General features: G+C 40.9%; 1 protein-coding gene across 1 annotated transcript in view; it reads right to left on the bottom strand.

Moving 5' to 3' along the window:
• Positions 1-5,521: 5,521 nt before the first annotated feature.
• RSBN1 (round spermatid basic protein 1) overlaps positions 5,522-22,858 on the bottom strand; it is a 60,491-nt gene continuing 43,154 nt past the window's right edge. Inside the window, exons 3-7 of the mRNA XM_060231206.1 lie at positions 17,053-17,190; positions 15,627-15,769; positions 13,683-13,850; positions 12,885-12,993; positions 5,522-10,553 (exon numbers count right to left, since the gene is read on the bottom strand). Coding sequence (XP_060087189.1) covers positions 10,191-10,553; positions 12,885-12,993; positions 13,683-13,850; positions 15,627-15,769; positions 17,053-17,190 — 921 coding nt within the window. The 3' untranslated portion in view covers positions 5,522-10,190. The remainder of the gene's footprint in view (positions 10,554-12,884; positions 12,994-13,682; positions 13,851-15,626; positions 15,770-17,052; positions 17,191-22,858) is intronic.

Raw genomic sequence — 22,858 nt, 5'->3', positions numbered from 1 at the left:
AAAATGGCCCCAGAGCAAACTAATTTATGCAGTAGCTCACAATTTTAATGCCAGTAGCTCACAGAATAGAATTTTTGCTCACAAGACTCCACAGCTTAGAGTAAGCATTGCACATGAGTTGGAGAGAGTTGACAAAGATAATTTTTTCTCCGTCTCCCAAAATACTAGAACTCAAGGGCATCCAATGAAGCTGATGGGCTGTAGGTTCAGGACAGACAAAAGGAAATACTACTTATCCAAGAGCATGATTAACATGTGGAATTTGCTATCAGAGTAGTAATGGCCACATGAATAAGCAGCTTTAAAAGGGGATTAAATAGATTCGTACAGGATAAGTATCAGTGGCTACTAGCCATGGTGGCAGAGGGAACCTTCACTTTCAGAGGCACTACTCTGAATCCCAGAGCCAGGAAGCAACACCAAGGGAAGTCCTCAGCCTCTGTGCCCTGTTGTTGGCTATTCAGAGGAACTGGTTGGCCACTATGTGAGGCAGTATGCTGGACTAGATGGATCATTGGTCTGATCCAGCAGGGCTGTTATGTTCCTTTAATGTGATTTGATTGGGAGTTGGGAGTGACCAAAGGCAAAAATTCCTGAGGGTACTTGAGGAGCCATGCTTAGGAAATAAATTGTTGTGCGATGGTGGCACAACAAAGCAGTGGATGCATGATTTTCGTGGAGGAATCTGTCGCCAAGACATGACATTTGATTCGGTAGTGAATTTTGGATGACCAAAGGTAAAAATCCTGTGTAATCATGAGGTCTGATGCTTTGAATCCATGTTTTTAGCCCATGGCAGTGCCACAGAATGGTGATCTGTGTTTTCTATCGTGCAATCATGCAGTTTTTGGCCATGGATATAATGAGTTATTTGATAGTGAATTTGGGGTAACCAAATGCAGAAATCATGAGGAATCCTGGCTTTGGAATTATGTTTTTGTACAGTGGTAACACCACAAAGTAATGGATCTCAGATTTTTCCAGTGGACATGGACATAAAAACAGAGCTGAGGCTTTGAAGCCTGTGTCAGTCTTCAAGCCCAGCTCCTCTCTGCGTAACAAAGAGATGTTGGAAGATGGAAGGAAGCAAAACCGAACCCAGGCTTTGAAGCCTGTGTAAGTCCTCAAAGCCCAGCTTTTCTCTGCACAACACAGAGATGTTGGAGGATGGAAGGAAGCAAATGGAGCTCAGGCTTTGAAGCCTGTGTCAGTCTTCAAGCCTAGCTTTTCTCTGCACAACAAAGAGATGAGGGAAGGAAGGGAGCAGAGCAGAGCTCATGCTTTGCTGGGGGCACGGCTAGCTAGGGCTTATCTTTGGACCTGGCAAAGGGGTGCATGTAGATGTTGAACATCGGGGAGCAATCGGGGAGAGAACCGCTCCCTGGGACACACCAACTACAACTGGGTGCCTCTGGGACGATTGCTCCCCTATCGTCACCCTTTGTCCCCAACCTTGGAGAAAAGAGGTAAGCCACTGAATCCCCGCCCCTTGACTCCCCATGTCGGCAAGGCGGTGAGACAGTAGCTGGTGGTTGACTGGGTCAAATGCAGCTGAGGAGATCTAACAACAACAGCACTGCCGAGCTGCCCCAGTCCAGATGACTCGATGAAATTGCTGAGCAGACAGGTTAAAACGGATCAAAGGAAGTATTTCACCCAAAGGGTGATTAACATGTCGAATTCACTGCCACAGGAGGTGGTGGCGGCCACAAGTATAGCCACCTTCAAGAAGGGTTTAGATAAAAATATAGAGCACAGGTCCATCAGTGGCTATTAGCCACAGTGTATGTGTGTATATAAAATTTTTTGCCACTGTGTGACACAGAGTGTTGGACTTGATGGGCCGTTGGCCTGATCCAACATGGCTTCTCTTATGTTCTTATGTAGCCATTAACAGCTGCACTTCTGCGTTCTGCACTAGCTGCAGTTTCCGAGTCAGGGTCAAGGGTAGCCCCACGTAGCGAGCATTACAGTGATCTATTTTCGAGGTGGCCATAACATTGATCACCATTGCTAGGTCGTGTTCCAGGAAAGGGGCCACCTGGCCTTTCTATGAGATTTCTGTGTGAGTAAGTGTGAGAGGTGTGGGGCAGAAAGAGATTATTGGAGATATACGGCAGTAATGGAAGTGATGGTACTATGAACTGGTCCTGCTTTTAACAGCTGGCTGACACCAAAATTAAGCTCCTCCTGTAGATATTAAAAAGGATAAAAGAAGTTCACTGGCTAAATATCTGCAAAACAGGTTGCTTTTAAAGGAAACACAGCCAGTAAAAAGCTACAAACCCCCTCATAAATATCCTTTTGGGGATAACTGCAGAAAAGCTTGTATGAACTTCATATAACTGGAAATTAATTAATTAATTAATTGCAGTACAATTCTCTGCTACCTTTCACAGCAATTTCCCGGTGTTTCAGCCAAGGAAAAGTATGGAAAATAGCTGTTGAAAGATTTTCTTGAAACCAAGCAAGCTTGGTTGTAGCTCGAGGCAGGGTTCCAGTAGTAGCAGCTGAAGGAAGGGCCTACTGAATGTGTCAGCATATTTTAAGGTAGAGCAACTGCCAGGGCCCAGTATAGGTGGTACAATGCTGGCATTTCTGATGGCAATGGCAACAGCACTCCCAACTGCATACACCGGCCAGTGCTGTTGAGGAAGGGGTGTGTAGGTGGTGCAGGCAATTGAACATGGGCATTAGGAGTGCTTGCAAGCTGGAGAAGAACACGCAAACAGATAGGTGCATGCAGGTGTGGGAGTGTTAAAAGTACACCCTGGGAATGTATGAAAAAGTTGCAGACGCCCACTTTCCACCCCCCATTTTGGCTCATCATGAGTTTGAGAGATTTTTCTGAAAACGAAATTACTTCAGAAGAAGAGGCAAGTTTGGGGGAGTGCCCTGGAAGTGTCATCACAGGAAGAGGTGGAGTTTTGGTTCAGTGTGCCCCAGAGGTGGCATCACTTGGCCCTTGACTGGAAGTGACACCACAGGAAATGACATCATTTCTTGTCTCCTGGCTTCACCCCAACCCTGGCTCCACTCCCGAATTTCAGTGGGCCACGAAGGAGAAGTGTAAAAAAAACCCGGGCCATGAGGAAAAAAGCTTGGGAAGCCCTGGTTTATTCCATAGTATTGGCTTTGACATGTGATTAGATACTTCCATGTTAGACCCATTTCAGTCTGGCTTCCACCCAGGTCATGAGACAGAGACCGTACTGATCGCCCTCATGGATGATCTCAAGTCATCTGGATTGGGGCAGCTCGGCAGTGCTGTTGTTGTTAGATCTCCTCAGCTGCATTTGACCCAGTCAACCACCAGCTACTGTCTCACCGCCTTGCCGACATGGGGAGTCAAGGGGCGGGGATTCAGTGGCTTACCTCTTTTCTCCAAGGTTGGGGACAAAGGGTGGCGATAGGGGAGCAATTGTCCCAGAGGCACCCAGTTGTAGTTGGTGTGTCCCAGGGAGCGGTTCTCTCCCTGATGTTGTTCAACATCTACATGCACCCCTTTGCCCAGATTGTCCGGAGATATGGACTGGAATGTTATCAGTATGTGGATGACACTTCACTCTATCTATTGATGGGAGGCTGGTCCAGCTGTGCTCTGGAAGATCTGGACCTGGCATTGCAAGCTATTTTGACTCCCCATGGTGAAATGGCTCAGGCAGAGTTGACTGAAATTGAATCCAGCGAAAACAGAGATCCCGTGCCTAAGCCTGGGTAGAGAAATTCCTCTGCCGACCTTTGATGGGGCATCTTTGGCACCAGCTTCCAGGGTTAAGAGCTTAGAGGTGCTTCTGGAGCCTTTGTTGACAATGGAAGCCCAGGTGGCAGCCACAGCCAAATCCGCATTTTACCATCTCAGGTGGATAAGACAGTTGGTTCCATACCTGGAGCGCAGCAACTTGGCAACAGAGATCCATGTGACAGTCACCTTGAGAACAGACTACTGTAATGCCCTCTACATGGGGCTGACTAAAATTTGGAAACTGCAACTGGTGCAAAACACAGCAGCCAGGTTGTTAATAGAGCTACTTTTATGGGAGCACATTCAACCTATGCTGGAAATGCTACACTGGTTGCCTATAGTGTTCTAGATTTGCTTCAAGGTGCTGGTCATGACCTTTAAAGCCCTATATGGCCTGGGACCTGTCTACCTTCGGGACTGTCTTTCCCCATATGAGCTGCAGAGAGCACTACGATCAAGCTCTCAAAACCTCACGATCCCCGGACCAAAAGAAGCTCGGCTGTCTACCACTAAAGCTAGAGCCTTTTGGTAGCAGCCCCTGCCTTGTGGAACACCCTCCCCAAAAACATCAGGGCCCTGTGGAACCTGCCACAGTTCCGCAGGGCCTGCAAGCAGAACTGTTTAAGCTGGCTTTTAATGTCTAAGAGGAGGCGACCACCCTATCGACAATTTTAACAGACTCCAATATAAGTGTAGAGCGCAAAACGGTAATGAATGTAGTGCTAAATAATAATTAGTAATAGCAATGCCATCTTGGATTTTTAGGGATTGTAAATTACATGAAATGATTTTATTGTATATTGTTTTTTAACTTCTATGTTACTTTTAACTGTTGTTAGCCACCCTGAGCCCATTAGGGGAGGCGGGATATAAATATGATAAATAAATACTGGATTTGGGGGGAGGTTCCCATTTTAAAAGAAGACGATGACTGCAGATTTATACCCTGCCCTTCTCTCTATCAGAGACTCAAAGCATCTTACAATCTCCTATATATTCTTCCCCCACGACAGACACCCTGTGAGGTGGGTGGGCTGAGAGGGCTCTCACAGCAGCTGCCCTTTCAAGGACAACTCCTGCGAGAGCTATGGCTAACCCAAGGCCATTCCAGCAGCTGTAAGTGGAGGAGTGGGGAATCAAACCGTTCTTCCAGATAAAAATCCGCACACTTAACCACTACACCAAACAAAAGGGCAAATCAATGCACATTTCTGAGTGATTATTTAGAAAGACAGATTATCTAGTGTGCCCGGATATACACCAATAATTCTGAACAGGAAAGTTCTGGTGTATTTACTTTTTGACATAGCTGCTAGTGACCTGGACCCTCTATACCTTAGAAGAAGGACTGAATCTTTCATAGTCTGTAAAAGCAGCTGAGAACCTTGTTTTGACTATAATATTTATGTGCCACTTCCATATAACAAGGGCAGTCTAAGTGAAGAGATTCATCTTTTTTTTTTCCCTTTTACCAACTGATCAAGCTCCACTTCTTCAAATCCCTTAAAAGGTCATTTAGAGTGCTCTCCATATTAACTTTGTAGTCAGTTCATTCAGGACACTAGTGACTAAAGCTTTTGAGGGGGAGGTGACAATAAAAAGGTCCAAGGCAGTTGGGGAAAAGGCTGGCAGCCTGCCCACAATTGTTGAAAAAATACTTTAGTTGAAGACTCTAAACTACATTGAAGACTATAAATTTTACCAGAGCTGTATTTGAACTGTTCCGCCTTACCCAGCATGACTAACATAAGGTTTTCTGCCAAACAACAGTTCTCATTATGGGCAAATCAGACTTCTGTTTATTAAAAAAATACTTTACAGGGGGGAAAAAATCTATGCATTCCATGTACTTTTTTTTAACAAAGAAATAGCTTTAACAGTTTGATACGCTTGTACAGTCAGCTACTAAAAGAAATGCACTGCGTTAGAGGATTATTCACAGCGAGGCTTAAAATTTTCCCAGTTTACACTATTATAAAAACCTCTTTAAAACACTTGCTAAATGTCAATAAATATACTAAGGCCACACAAAGCAAAAACAGTCTTCCAGGCAATTGTACATATCCTCTATATGCAAAGACCTTAGATATATTAAAACCACAGAAAAATATCTTAGCTGCCAATCAAAACTGAATTTAATCACAAAACACTACACAAATCTATTTTATACAACATGTAATGTATAGGTATTTGCTTAGACAGAATTGAAAGTGCTATATTAAGAGAAGCCCCTTCTCAACTACATGTGCTGTTGGATTCTAAAACTATTATGTATACTAATGGAAGGCCATAATGTTATTGGGAAGTTGTCTGTTGAACCAACCTAAATTAACCTACAGTACAAAGCTTTCAGGAGCTGAAGGACAACCATCCCCACTTAGCAACCTTCAAAAAAATAAAAACATCAATATGGCTATAAATACTCAGCATTTATAAGAAAATATGGTGCAATCCCACCTATATTAAACATATTTAAGTACCACTGATTTAAGTTTTCTACAGAAATCTATGGAACTTAAAGGCACTTAACATTGGCTGGATTGCTCCCTAAGTGAAATAGTTTACCACTCAGTATAAATTCAAGCATGTGAATGGCAGCATGAGAAAAAGTGAATTTAAATTATATTTTTCCTGGGGTTTTGACAATAAATGAAAACTTCCCTGACTCTTGCTACACAGTTATGCCCTTACATTTAGGAAAACTGCTAAAAGAACAAGAGCCCTTGTATTGAATGCAAAAAACTTTATGATAAAGGTAAGTGTCTCTTAATATCGCATGAGTCCTCCACACATTCCATCTTCATGGAAGAGAACATCAGTTATCTACAAAATAGATTTTATATTCAGAAACATTTAGGGGGAAGAATGTGAAATATCTAGTTCACTTACATATATCTTAATTTTACTTTTGCAGATTTGTTAAATAGATCAGCAGACCAATACAGCCATTCAGTGAACACAAAACACCACTTTTCTTTGGACTGATAAAAAGGAACAATATCATGTTTAGTTAAATATAAGAGGGTTCCCATTTTTCAGCTTTGAGCCAATCAGGCTTTTTTTAGTCAAGAGCTAGGTTTCTGGAACTTCTAGTATTTAGCAACTGAGTTCAGACATGACAGGATATACTGAATTGTTAACTGGAATATCTGGCAAGTGCTGAAATTTGATGAGAAGAAAGACTTTCCAATACAACAAAATACCTAGATTTTATCACAACAATCATTCTGCCTTTGAATTTGTAAATAAATATATCATGTTTATATACTCCAAGATTTATAAGGTAAGAGTTCCTATTAGCTTAAGCTATCTCTATCAGTGACATTGGCAAGATAGATTTCCAAAATCTTCACATTAGTACCAATTTTATTCCCAATAGTTTCCTGAGAAATTACATTTAAAGTATCTTTAGGTCTACAAATCTAAAGATGTTATTTTCCCCAAATGATCCCTGGCAATTTGAATCTGCTCATTTGTCATTCCCCATCAGTGGTTCTCTTATTACTATATCTTTATAAAGTTCAACTTCCGTACTGAAAGGATTCTTTTAATCATGCAGACTGAGCTGTGTTGTCCCTATTCCTATTTTTAAAAAGGTATTTGAGAATAAAGATCCATGCATGCACCAGAGCTTCATAGTCTCCTTTCCCACTGCAGCCACTCAGTGTCCACTTTTCCTGAATGCCAAGCGATCCAGAAGTATTATCTGGCACAATACAAAAGGCTACAGCTGGAAGTGGAAGTCAGCACAGTTCCAGTGTGCACCCAAAAGTGCTTTAAGTGCATTACTGGAGCTCACAGAAATTTATAAGTAATGGCAATTTGTTTTTATAAACCATTTTAAATGTCTCAAACATTTTATATAAAAAAATGTGACAGGACACATAAAGTGGAGATTTTGAAGTATCTTTACATATCTGAAATATGATTATTAAGAGAGAATGGTGCATTAAATGCAACACAGGATGAAACTGGCAGAAGCTTTACCTTGGTAGTTTTTGAAAGCAGGCCAAAATTCCATTATTGCTTCCTTCTGCTTTAAGTAGGCTATACTGATGTTTAGTCAAGTATACGTGCTCTGTGCTATGCATGAATATACAAAAGTTTGCTGCTGTAACTTAATGTTTCCAGAAGGAACTTAAAACTACTGTTTCCCTATTCTATGTCATGTTCTTAAGGAATAACCAAGGAATAGGGGTGCACAACATTTGGAGGGGATTGGGGGGCAGTGGATTTGTTTGGTTTAAATTTGTGCAAGTTGTGTTTTGAAACAGACACAAGTAATATCTTGTATGTAATGAATGACTTTCACTTAATCTGTAAGATTCTGTAAGATCTTTTCAGATTGTACCAGTTCGATTCTGTAAGATCTGTTCAGATTGTACCAGTTCCTGAGTGGTTCTACACAATACTGGCTTACAGGTGACAGTTACCTATGCTAGTTGAAATGTATGAAAAATGGCATAAGCCATTTTTTATGACATTGCCACAATGGGCCAAGAGAAAAAGATGTTTGGAAGACTAGCAAAATGAATGGAAAAAACATATGATAAAATAAAGATGGTATAACAGAGTTCGTCTCAAATATGTAAGTGATGCACTGAAACTCATATTGCCTGTAAATTACACTCTGCACAGCTTTCATATAAGTTTATGAAAATTCCTCTGGACAAGAGTAAAAAAGTGGAAAAAGCTGGAATATATGCAGGGATTATATCCTGAACCAGTACTGGTCAATCTAGAATTTAAGATTTAAAATTATGTTCCTGCATAAAAACATATTACCTTATGTAGAAAGATCTCCTCCTAATACCTTATTTACACACAATTCATTCCCCACTCTAATCTGAAAAGTTAGTCTGAAATTTAAATATTTGCTATTCATCTTCAGATTTGCACCAAGACAATCTATACATATATATGTGTATATATCAGGAGTAATAATACAAGTTCTATCTAATCACTGCAGTGTTTTCTGATTATTTCGCTATTGGTTTAAAATTGTGCCTGCTATACTGAGGTGCTAATAGGCATATAAATCTACACAAAACAATATTGCACAAAGTAATTGCTATTATAAACATTTATATGCAAGTTTTTTCCCCAAAAGATTGATATCAAAGATGCATTTAAAAACACAGCTGCTTTCTTCTGGTTTGTATAGTGCTACAAGTCTCCTTACCCCAGTGAGAACAAGAACCAAGTTGTTTAGAAACAGCTTTGATTACACCTTCATAAAGTTCACATCCTATATGTGAAGGGCTTCTTTCTTTCAGTACCAAAAATAAATATAATTCAGTACGCTGTGAGTGAAAAGCTGACTATAGTTAATATTGGGAGAAACTGTGTGACTGTTAAACAATGATAGCTAAAGACATGACATCCTGCCATATAGTCTTTCAACACAGCAGCAGCACTGTGTACCCTACAGTCACATATGGAAACAGCAATCCATGTGTGACAGTTTATTGTGAAACAACAGTATAGAATTTTAAACCTCTACTGGATTAAGTGCATCAATGCAAAGGAAAGGATGGTTTCCATCTCATGCTTGCTGTGAATTAAACAAGCCACCAAACTGGTTAGAATATTGTAAAGCCTTAAAGTGCTCAAAGAGAACAGTTTTCTCACTGCCAACAGTTAACTTTCATTAGACACTAGTGTTACATTAGCCATCAGAGAAGTTATTGAAACACGCTGTTTCCACAAACATTAAAAGCAGAGGTATGGGAAGTATCAGTTATTACTGTTCAAGATCACACTAGTTGTAACCTCATACATCAGCCTCTTTGTTAATGTGCTGATAAGTAATGAACTACACTGCTGGTAATTTGAGCTTCCTCCAGGCTTTCAAAAGTCACTCTTGGTCTCTCTCTCACACACACACACACACACACACACAAACACAAATATCATTGATAATTAAAAGTGCTTTGCTTTCTCTCATTCAAGCCATTAATCGGATTAATCACAAGGAGTCACTTTGTGACTCTTCCACAGAAACCATCCCTTTTATGCTGAAAGCCACAGATAGAACAGATGAAAGGGTATCAGATTTACTAAATACTTGAAGTTCCTGAAGAAAAAACAGATGTCAAATTATTACTTCATTCCCTTAAAACAAACTGTAGTCCACAACTACATGCTGTACTAAGGGAGTAAAATACAATTCTAATTTTGCATAATCTGTGTAAAAAAGATATGCTTGACATTTTGGAATGTCACCTCTCTTTATAGAATTATAGGCAAGATATCTCCAATAAAACATAACCCTGTTATAAAACTATAACTTCACATCAAAATTTTAAAAAGCTGTTTAAAAATGTATATGATTATGTACATATCACACAAGAAAGCCTGTATGATCATCTTGTGGACTGTGTTGCTGATCTGATTCTAGTTTAAAAACTGGAAGGGACTGAGCTAGCTCATCTTGTAGGACAAGTCACGACAGAGACGAAAACAAGGACGATGGTGCTGCTGTTGGAATCTGTACTTCTGTTCCTACTTCTTCTGACTCTTGTTTCACAAGCACACATTGGTCTTCAGTATCTGACTCCATCTTGTCACAGATGCTACTGTCCATATTTGAAATGTTTTCTGTACTTTGAGAATTCTCCCCTGCAGGATGATACTGTTTGAGTCTTATATGCCAGGCTAAGCTACACACAGCAGACACCGTCTTGAACTGATGAATGACATTTCTAGGGATGAAGTAGATGTCATTATCACATAGCTGGATTCTAGCATAGCGAATGCCTTCTCGTCTCATTTGGTTTAGCTTGGCTTCATCCACCCACTGAACACACTGGAAGGAGAAAACAGGTTGGAGATAAGCCACATGCAGAGTCCATACTAGGTATTCATTTTTATTGCAAAGTGCTTATAATATGCCTAGCAGACTAATTTTAGCTTTTTAAATAAATCATAAAAGCCACAGCTTGTTCACTTGAAGCATGGACCTTTTTAAAATGACGTCTTAAAGTATCACAAATACCAACAGTCTTGTGATGGAACTGCTCGTACGCTAATTACAAGAAACACACATAATTAAATAGTAAAGTCAGCAAAGGTGCACAATAGCTTGGATCAGACAAACTAGGAATCCTGTTGCAGATCTTTTCCCTCCTCCCACTTCCTCAGCAATCCCAAAACCTGATGATGGGGGAGCTTTGCAGACAACCCCATGGGGAGGAAGCTGCTTTGAGGAAAGGGAATTGTGAAGAATCACCCCCTTCATCTTCCATCAGCACAATTTCAATTGGCAGGGAACAACATACTGGCAACTCCACCCCCCACCCCCCTTCATGGTGGCTTCTCATGAAATCCCTGTAACTTCCAACAACAACTTTTCAGAGGTCTAAGGGGAGACAGGTCTGTTAGTGCCTTTTGTTCATGGCATCCAAGCTAGTGAAATTATTTTTCAGTCAAAAAGAATTTCTATTAGCATTTGTCTGCAGCCCAAAATTATGTAGTATGCATGACACATAAAGCACACTTTTTACTAGTAGACTGGGGAAAATGCAGAATCAATACTTGTGATTCTTGAAATTTGGATAAGTGATGCCACAGTTTTGACTGATGGGCCACAGGGAAGCTCTAAAACAAAGGAAGCACACAAGAAGGGGGCATATTTATAAATAAGCTAATGTGGTATACTAGTTAAGAGTGTCGAACTAGACACTGGGAGACCCAGGGTTCAAATCCCTACTGTGCCACAAAAGCTTTCTGGGTGAACTTGGCCTGTCACACACACTCAACCAACCATACAGGCTCTGTTGCAAAGATAAATGGAAGAGAGGAGAAGGGCAGGATATAAACGAAGTGAAATAAATTATGTAACAATAAAACAATCACCTTGAATGCTTATTTTTCTCTACATTTGTCTAAATAGTACTGATGTACCCTCTGATCAGCTCAGTATCTCAAAATGTGAGGAAAGAAACATGTTTTTTAATGTCACAAAATAGCCACAAATCACCAAAGAAACCTTGTTCAAAACCCTGTAAATCTCTTAAAGATACTAGGCAGGACAATTCAGTGTTGTGGTACAATTTATAAATGACACTAATGAAGCATCATCAGGAATGCTGTTTGTGATAATTCTGTAATAGACAGAAGTGGATTGTCCTGCTTTGTGTTGATTTGGTTATCTTTACTCAAAACTATTATCATCGTCATCCCTGCAGGGCTCTGGGCGATGTACAAGAAGATAAAAATCCAATTTTTAAAAAATTAAGATTTTACCAATCCGATGGCAAGTAATAAATAATCCCAATTCTGGCTGCCAGCTACATTCACAGGCAGAGGGGAAGAGGGCAAGACAGGTCTAAACAATAGAGGACTGCTAGCCAGATGGAAACCATTGCTGTCCTTAGCCAAAAGCCTAGTGGAACATCTCTGCTTTGCGGGCCCTGTGAAACTGCATTAGATCCCACAGGGCCTGGATGATATTTGGCAGAGAGTTCCACAAGGTTAGGGCCAGGCCTGAAAAGGCCCTAACCCTGGTTGAGGACAGTCAGATGTCTTTAGGGCCAGGGACCACCAGCAAGTTATTGTCTAAGGAGCACAACGCTCTCCCAGGGACATAACAGAGAACACAGTCCCATAGGTATGTGGTCCCTGACTGCTCAAGGTCTTATAATAACGGAACCTTGAACTTGACTCAGTAATTGACTGGGAGCCAATGTAGCTGGCACAGCACAGGATGTATGTATGCTGTCCTAGACATTCCCATCAGGACACGCACCACTGCATTCTGGACCAGTTGCAGCTTTTGAGTCAGTCTCAAGGGCAGGTCAGAGTAGAGTGAGTTACAGTAGTCTAACCTGGAGGTGACCATTTTATGGATTACTCTGGCCAAGTAAGGGTGTGACAGGTAAGGGACCAATTGCTGAGCTTGGTGTAGATGGAAAAACACCAGCTTGGAAATATGCATGACTTGGGCATCCATAGTCAAGGAGGTATCCAAGATCAAAGTTTAAGTCTTTACTAGAAAATGTGCATGTTTCTCTGTTTCACCCATGTGGTATTCCATATTTGAAGGGCCTTGTTTAACAGGGAGTAAAGAATCAAAGATCCTCTGTTGCTTTGGGAAAACCTGCACTGTAGAACTTTCAACCAGAGAATTTTTAAGCACCTGTGATACTGGAGGTTCATGTAGATCCAACTGAAGTCGCTGAACTACATCAGTGAAATCCTCTGCATGGAAACAAACTACATCTTTGGTTATACGAGGCTGGTCACTCCTAGAGGAAGGAAGATATAAAATATTTAGAGAACTTGCCATCATACCCCTTCAAACTATACACCCAACACTGTGGCTCTTATAAAGGCATAAAAGGCATTTGTACTGGCTGATGGAGGATAACTTGTCCTCACAAAGGCATGGTGATTTTTTTTAAAAAAAAACCCAAAATGAAGAAACTAAGAACTGAAGAAATGTTTCTTAAAGGAGAAGTTCAGAGAAGAGAACTCAGAAAAGTTCCCACTTGGTGCGCTGCAGCAATAAAAAAAAGAACTGAGGAGGGTCACAGTGTCTCCCACTCAGGCTTATACAAGTGAATTTCAGACTGAAAGAGGGAGGATTTCACACGCTTAGCTCTAGGAGTTTCTAAGTCAAATCTCTGTGCATGCACAGAGTTCATTTGTGTGGTGCACACAGACCAAAAAGAATTATCAGTTCTGCTTTGGAATATGAGAGTGAAACATGCCAAATAACTTTCTCAGGAGTGTGCAGAAAAAACAAGGAGCATTCCTGCAAATTGCAGTTCAAAGAAAAAGTAAAAATATTAGTCTGCAGAAAACTGGATTTATATTCTAAATTACTTTCACTACTATGTTAGATTTTAAATGTTTCTACATGTCTGCCTTCAATAATTATTTGAAAGAAGTCTGTCTACATTCCATTTTGGTACTAAACCACCACTACACTTACCATTCACCAAACTGTACAGCTTTCAGCACTCCTACAGCAGCTGTACTCTGCCAGTCAAACCCTTGCCCAACATGATCAGCATGTGCTCTTGTTCTATCTTCAAAAAGAACTTCACGGGGTTCACTGGTCCGAGGTAGATACTGGAGATTTTTTATTTCGTTCATTGATCTATTAAATGAAATGAAGAGAGAGAAAACTATTAGAATTATTGGGGGGAAGGGGTACAACTGACAGGCTTAGAATTATTCTACTTTCCAGACCTAATGATATTCAAAAGGATTGTTTTATTTTATACACATACAGGATGGAAGGATACATCCAAACTAAATTTTTCATCAGAGTATGGGACTTGCTGCCTCCCACTGATCTCCATGAAATGCTGCTCCTGAGTGACAGTGGAGTTTGTGGAATGACATGAGGTGTGCAGAGGGAAATTTGTGGAAATTGCCGATTTGGTCTAGATTAAACTCTTAATTACTTCTCATGGGTTTTTTTTTTAAATGGCATGATCTCATTATGCTGAAGTTTGGTGTTGAGGGGTTGCTTCTGTAATTATTTTCCAGAATAGTAATTTCAGCACCTCAAAATCATGCCCTCTTTTAAAAAGCCACCCAGAACTACAACAATTTTGAGGGTGCACACCCAAGTCAGCAAGAGTTTGGAGGGACCAAGAGGAAACTGGCCCCAGCATACAGCCATCCAGTTGGCCTCTTTCTATGGAAATAGACTTGTTCTTCAGAAGCTTCCCACAGAAAGTAGCCTTTTAAAATTTAAATTGACTAGGCTGTACCAAGTAGCTGTTTGACAGGGCCAACTTCTACTCTCCTCCCCACTCCTAGTCTCACTGAAGCACTCCCACAATTCCAGAGGATAACTCCCAGAATTTCCAGCATGTTGGGTCATTCCAGATATCCTCATGCTGATCCAGAACAGATACTTTGAGTAACTTCAGCTTATATCTGAATGCACACCCCTAGATCCAGCCTGGTATTTTTTTACTGCACTGCTTGTACCTTGTTAACCTAAATGACAACTAGACATGCATAACTAAACACAAATCACTTCACATGATCATAACCTCAAAGATGTCCCACAAGAAGACTACAGTGTCAGTCATAAATTGTACTGATGCATTATACTGATCCATTCTAAGCACTTATTTGTGCACAGCATTCAAGGGCCTGCTTCTGCATCATTTTCAGTTTCCAGAGAAAATAATTAGACAAGGTTAGTTTCCCAAACCAAAAAAGCAACTGAGACATCATAGATCAGGAGTGGCCAAACTTGCTTAATGTAAGAGGCACACAGAATAAATGTCAGATGTTTAAGAGCTGCAAGACAAGAAGGAAGGAAGATGGGGAAAGGAGGAGAGAGGTAGAGGTAGAAAGAAAGAAACTTTAACATTAAATGCATTCTCCAACCCAGCCAAAAGGCCACTGGGGGCTGCAAGAGCCACACAACATGTATGAAAGAGCCACATGTGGTTCCCAGGCCACAGTTTGGCCACCCCGTCATAGATCAAGGCAGACAGCTTCAAATATTATGCTCTACTCAAGAATGGACAATTTATTTAAAACATTTCTATGCTTTCTTTCTACCTAAAGAGGTTTCCCAGCAAACATCAAAACATGACATCATTAAGACATCATTTAAAATGATGGATATATACAATGCACAAACAAAATTACACTGTTTACATATAGTATCAAGATTCATAACACTTTACACAGCAGCAACAGTTCTCTGATCATAACAAAAGCACAAGATGGTGAGCAAAAAGGAAGTAAGGGTAAATAAAAAATGTGTTCAGTAACATGTTTGGGATGGAGACTGACAGACCTGGTTTCAGTACCAGGATCAGAAAAAAAAAAGATCAATGATGTAGACATGATTATTAATTTTTCTCCCAATTTAAAATGTAGACCTCAATAATAATAGTATTACCTGCGTCGTTTGAATGGGGACTTTGGCATATCAGCTGTCGGAATCATCTGTTCTCCTGGCCTTACCCACATTATGGGGCCATCATCACTTTGTGACCGGCACTGAAGTCTGAGGCTAGAAAGAGTACCCCAGGGCAAAGTCATCTGTAGACCAGAAAAGAAATCTTAATTGGCTAATCCAAAAAACAATGCACATACTGACCCCGGCATAACATCAAAAGAAATCTCTATAAAATGCTAGTTCTCACCTACCTAATACAGTAGATACTGTAAGCCGCCCTGAGTCCGCTTGCGGAGAGGGCGGGATATAAATGTAAAGTAATAAATAAATAAATAGATTTGATAATTAATAGCGGTATGCATTCAGATCTACCTCAGCAGAAAATATATCCAAAAAATATTTTTCAGGGATATTTCAGCATCCCAGATATCTCTGAGTTTTCTTAGGAAAATTGGGCAGGGGGGGAGACAAACATATTTGGGAATTACCAGTAGATCCGTAAACAGCAGAGAGAGGCAAGAGCAATCTGCTTCTGCCTCTCAGCTGTTTGTCAGGTATCTAATGCAGTCTCTTTAAAGTTTAAAGGGACTGTAGAAGACAGTCTGAGGATCAGCTGTGCCAGGGGGAGCAGACTGTTCAAGCTGATTTGGCTTGGGGCTGGCTTCTTGGGCTGCCTGGTTTGAACTGGGCTGCAGGAGAAACCAGCCCTAGAAGCTGCTGTGTCACAGGGAGCAATCTGATACGCAGATACTGGGACCAGCTTCTCCTGCAGTGCAGACTAAACCACGCTGCACGAGAAGCCAAGCCAGCCCCAAAATCAGGATGGCTTTAAAAAAAAAACCCACAATATTTTTTCTCAGTTCTATTGGACCTGCCAAATTCAGGATTTCCCAAAAAATCGTGGATCTAAATCAGTATTGGAATCGCGTTTTTTTTGGAAATACCAGAATATTTTTTGGTCCAATAGACCCAAACTCAAAAACACCGATTAAAAAAATTGCACACCCCTAGTAACTACGTTCATGAAACATCTCTCTCTACCCCTTTCTACCCCTTTTGCCTCCTACAAACAGCTCTCCAGAAGCTGTGGAACAGTACAGTATGCAGCTGGGGAGAGGGGGACTACAGCATGATTCTGCCAATTCTGCTGGAGCTACGACCTCCTGTACTGCATATCATGCTGTTCCCAGAGTCCCCCTACCACAAAGAAGCTACTTTGAGGGGCATGAAGGGACAGACCTGCTCTTTGAACTCTGTTTTGGATCCAATTCAGAGCTACTATTTGGTCATGCAAAAATGTACGTAATACTTAATTTTATTTGTTCTACTCTCCAGCTATTCAATTACTGATTAGTAATATATTACAGATATTAGTATTGCTAATTTTAAATAATAAATGTTAGTACATAGCAAAAATAATGCTTACTCTAAGAAATGGAGATTCTTCCAACATATCAAGAAATTCTGGGAAATAGTCTCCAACTTCTTCATCCACTGCTCCAACAAGGCTGATCTGCCTCATCGGACCTGCTCTGTAGGTTCCACAGCAATACGTTCGACTGACCTAAAAGGGAATCAAGAAGTTACAATGCATTTTTGTTCTATGGCATAGCATTTAAGCTACTTAATACAGCATGTTAAGAGAACATAAAAACAAAGGTTGTGCTGGATCAGGCCAATGGCCCATCCCATCCAAAACTCTCACACACTGGCCAAAACATGGATGTCATCAGGAGGTCCATCAGTGGGGCCCAAACTCAAGAACGCCCCCCAAGCACCAAGAATACAGAGCATCATTGCCCCAGACATAGTGTTCCATCTATACCTTGTGGCTAATAACCACTAATGGACCTCTACTCCAGATGTTTATCTAATCTCTTTTTGCAGCTATCCATGCTTGTAGCTGCCACCACTTCCTGTGGCAGTGAATTCCACATGTTAATTACGTTTTTGGTGAAGAAGTATTTCCTTTTATCTGTTCTAAATCAACTGTATCAATTTGAGTGCCCGTGAGTTCTTGTATTGTGAGAAATGGAGAAAAGTACTTCTTTATCTCATGCATATTTTTGTAAACCTCTATCATGTCACCCCTCGGTCATGATTTCTCCAAGTTAAAGAGCCCTAACTTCTTTAAAGTTTCTTCATATGGGAAGTACTCTATCCCCTTAATCATTTTAGTTGCCCTTTTTGCACGTTTTCCAATGCTATATCTTTTTTTTGAGGTGTATTGACCAGAACTGTACACAGTATTCCAAATGAGGCCACGCCATAAATTTATACTGGGGTATTATGATACTCTCATGGATTGCTGCCTTGACGTGGCGAGAGGGCTTGTGTGGTTCAGTGAGGCTATGGGCTATGCCGTAGAGGGCCACCCAAGATGGTCAGGCCACAGCTGAGAACCCAGACAAAATGCGATCCACTGGAGAAGGAAATGGCAACCCACTCCAGTATCCTTGCCAAGAAAACCTCATGGACAGTAACAAAAGACTAAAAGATATGGCGCTGGAAGATGAGCCCCTCAGGTTAGAAGGTGCCCAATATGCTACTGGGGAAGAGCAGAGGGCAAGTCCAAGTTACCGCAGAAAGAGTGAAGCAGCTGGGCCAAAACTGAAAGGATGCTCAGCTGTGGATGTGTCTGATAATGAAAGAACAGTTCGATGCTGCAAAGAACAATACTGCATTGGAACATGGAATGTAAGATCTATGAATCAAGGTAAGCTGGATGTAGTCAAACAAGAGATGGCAAGACTGCACACTGACATATTGGGAATCAGCGAACTAAAATGGATGGGAATGGGCGAATTTAACTACATCTATTATTGTGGGCAAGAGTCCCATAGAAGAAATGGTGTGGCCTTTATAGTTAACAAGAGAGTGAGGAAGGCAGTAATGGGATACAATCTCAAAAATGACAGAATGATCTCTGTCCGTATCCAAAGCAAACCATTCAATATCACAGTAATCCAAGTCTATGCCCCAACCACTGATGCAGAAGAGGCTGAAGTGGACCAGTTCTATGAAGATCTACAACACCTTCTGGACTGTGAAGTCAAATGGGTCTTAGAAAGCACTACTAACAACAAAGCGAGCGGAGATGACGGTATCCCAATTGAGCTTTTCAAAGTCCTATAAGATGATGCTGTTAAAGTTATGCACACATTATGTCAACAAATCTGGAAAACGCAACAGTAGCCACAGGACTGAAAAAGATCAGTTTATATTCCAATCCCAAAGAAGGGTAATGCCAAGGAATGTTCAAACTATTGCACCATTGCACTCATTTCACATGCCAGCAAGGTCATGTTAAAGATACCACAAGCTAGGCTTCAGCAGTATGTCGATTGGGATCTACCAGAAGTTCAAGCTGGGTTTCGGAGAGGTAGAGGAACTAGAGATCAAATTGCCAACATTCTCTGGATTATGGAGAAAGCACGGGAGTATCAGAAAAACGTCTATTTCTTTTTCATTGACTACACTAAAGCCTTTGATTCTGTGGATCACAACAAACTGTGGCAAGTCCTTAAAGAGATGGGAGTACCAGACCACGTCACATGTCTCCTGAGAAATCTGTATAAGGGTCAAGAAGCTCAAAGATCAAATCAGTCAGTCCTAAGGGAAATCAACCCAGACTGTTCCCTGGAAAGTCAGATGCTGAAGCTCAAATACTTTGGCCAGCAAATGAGGCAGGAGCACTCACTGGAGAAGATCCTGATGCTGGGAAAGACAGAAGGCAAAAGAAGAAGGGGACGGCAAAAGATGAGATGGCTGGACAGCGTTACTGATGTAACAAACACGAATTTGAGCAGACTTCAGAGGATGGTGGAAGACAGGAGGGCCTGGCGTGACTTTGTCCATGGGGTCGCAAAGAGTCGGACTCGACTGTGCGACTGAACAACAACAACAAATGATACTGGCTGATTTCTTTTCAATTCCCTTCCAAATAACACCCAGCATAGGATTTGCCTTTTTTTATTGCAGTCACCTACTGAGTCAATATTTTTGGTGAGTTATCTACCATGACTCAAGATTTCTCTCCTGGTCAGTCTGCACCAGTTTGGACCCCATCAACGTGTATTTATAACTGGGATTTTGGGCTCCAATGTGCATTATTTTGCACTTGCCCATGCTGAATCTCAATTGCCACTTTCATACCCACTCATCCAGCCTCAACAAATTCCTCTGGAGCACCACACAGTCCTCCTTGGTTTTCACCACCCTGAACAACTTAGTGTCATCTGCAAACTTAGACATTTCACTGCTTATTTCCAATTCCAGATCATTAATGGTGCTTACCATCTTCCCATGTGAAAACTGCCTATTTATTATTATTATTATTATTATTATTTATACTCACTCTCTGTCTTCGATTAATTAACCAGTTTTTAATCCACAAGAGGACTCATCCTCTTACCCATGACTGCTGATTTTACTTAGGAGCCTTTGATGAGAAACTTTATCAAAAGATTTCTCAAAGTCTAGGTAAACAATATCTATTGAGTCACCCTTGTCCACATGCTTGTTTACCCCCTCAAAGAATTGTAAAAGGTTAGTATGACAAGATCTTCCCTTACAGAATCCATGTTGATTCTTCCTCAATAGTTTTTTTCTTGTTCATCAATGTGCCTACTAATTCTATCTTTAATATTAGATTCTACCAATTTATCCAGTATCGACACCAGACTGACCAGACTGTAATTCCCCAGATCTCCTCTGGAACATTTTTAAAAAACTGGGGTAACATTAGCTACCTTTCAGTCCTAAGTGATGTTGGCAGATTTTAGTGATTAGATTGTATATTTTTGTCAGGAGATCACATTTGAGTTCTTTAAGAACTCTTGGATGTATGCTATCTGGACCTGGTGATTTATCAGTTTTTAGTTTGTCCATCAGTCAAAGGACCTCCTCTCTCATCACCTCAATCCAACTCAGGTCTTTCAGTACCTCTCCCGATATCAGTGGTTCTGGAGTGGGCAAGCACTTTCCACCTTCAACAGTGAAGACAGAGGCAAAAACTAAAAAAACATTTAGCATCCCTGCCATTCCCCTATCAACCTTTAGTACTCCTTTTACGCCTTGGTCATACAAGGGTCTCACTGCCTCCCTGGCTGGTTTCCTGCTACTAATGTATTAGAAGACACTTTTATTATTGGTCTTTATGTTTTTTTGAAATACGTTTCTCATAGCCTATTTTTGCCTGTCTGATCACCAACTTGCATTTAATTTGCCAAAGCCTGTGCTCACTCAGACTAACCTTCCATCACTTAAAGGAAGCCTTCTTATGTTTTACTGCTTCCATTACTTTGCCTGTTAACCATCAGGCCTTTTAAAATACCTATTCATACCTTTCCTAACCTGTGATATACATTTTATCTGAACTTCTAAGATTTTAGTTTTAAATAGTTTGCAAGCTTCTTGAAGGGATCTGACCCTCCTTACCTTTCCTTCTTCACAAACCCCCTCATTTGAGAGAAGTTACTCCTACTAAAGTTAGATGTAATTGTGATCATCTTCTTGGACAATTCCCTATTTACATGTTAAACTTAATAGCATTATGATCACTGTTCTCAACCAGTGCTATCACATTTACATCTCTCACCAGGTCTTGGATATTACTTAGGACCAAGGTCAGGATCACCTCTCCCCTGGTAGGTTCAGTGACTCCATGGCAGAGTCACTGAGAATATCTAAAAACCAATCTCTTCCTCCTGACTTGAACACATATTGACCCAATCATTAAACCATCTACTACGACACAATTATTTTGTCTAGCTGCTTTCTTAATTCTGTAGCTGCTTTTAAATCATTCTCTAACCCAGGGGTGTCAAACTCATTTGTTATGAGTGCCGGATCTGACATAAATGGGCCAGGTGTGTCATAAAATGTAATGCCAGGTAGCAGAGGTATAAACTTTATAGTTTTTTAAAACCAACTTAAAATAAAACATGCTTAAAACATTAGCACTCGTTGATCTTAAAGGTGTTTTCTTTATATCTCATGGGATCCAGGGAACTGAGCAAAGGAAGCTCTGGCTCTTTCTTTCCTTCCCCAGGGGACCAGAAGCCTCAGCCAATAGAAGGAGAGTCATGGAGTAAAAGGACAGGTCCTCTTGTGGATCAAAAACTGGCTAATTAATAGGACGCAGAGAATGAGTATAAATGGACAGTCTTCGCAGTGGAGGACGGTAAGCAGTGGAGTGCCGCAGGGCTCAGTACTGGGTCCCATGCTCTTTAACTTGTTCATAAATGATTTGGAGTTGGGAGTGAGCAGTGAAGTGGCCAAGTTTGCAGATGACAGTAAATTGTTCAGGGTGGTGAGAACCAGAGAGGATTGTGAGGAACTCCAAAGGGATCTGTTGAGGCTGGGTGAGTGGGCGTCAACGTGGCAGATGATGTTCAATGTGGCCAAGTGCAAAGTAATGCACATTGGGGCCAAGAATCCCAGCTGCAAATACAAGTTGATGGGGTGTGAACTGGCAGAGACTGACCAAGAGAGAGATCTTGGGGTCGTGGTAGATAACTCACAGAAAATGTCAAGACAGTGTGCGATTGCAATAAAAAAGGCCAACGCCATGCTGGGTATTATTAGGAAGGGAATTGAAAACAAATCAGCCAGTATCATAATGCCCCTGTATAAATCGATGGTGCGGTCTCATTTGGAATACTGTGTGCAATTCTGGTCACAGCACCTCAAAAAGGATATTATAGCATTGGAAAAAGTGCAGAAAAGGGCAACTAGAATGATTACAGATTTGGAACACTTTCCCTATGAAGAAAGGTTAAAACGCTTGGGGCTCTTTAGCTTGGAGAAACGTCGACTGCGGGGTGACATGATAGAGGTTTACAAGATTATGCATGGGATGGAGAAGGTAGAGAAAGAAGTACTTTTCTCCCTTTCTCACAGTACAAGAACTCATGGGCATTCAATGAAATTGCTGAGCAGTCGGGTTAGAACGGATAAAAGGAGGTACTTCTTCACCCAAAGGGTGATTAACTTCCCAGCCTATCTGTATATAATAAAACTTATTCTTTGTTTTGAACTTAAAATTATATCTGCGCCATCATTTATTTCTGACAAGGTTAATTTTGGTTCTCCTGAGGTACTGGGTAAAGGTGTGATTCAAAGCTTTGCCCGCTGACCTTGGCGCCCTCACAACAACTCCAAAGGGAAGTTTGTGGATCAATACTACAGGTTCAATCCCTGTTTAGAAAGACCTCTCTGGTGAAAGAGAC

The sequence above is a fragment of the Heteronotia binoei genome, chromosome 2 (assembly GCF_032191835.1).
Source record: "Heteronotia binoei isolate CCM8104 ecotype False Entrance Well chromosome 2, APGP_CSIRO_Hbin_v1, whole genome shotgun sequence".
NCBI lineage: Eukaryota > Metazoa > Chordata > Lepidosauria > Squamata > Gekkonidae > Heteronotia > Heteronotia binoei.
Note: the sequence above shows the minus strand (reverse complement) of the source record. Positions and strands in the feature narration are given on the sequence as shown.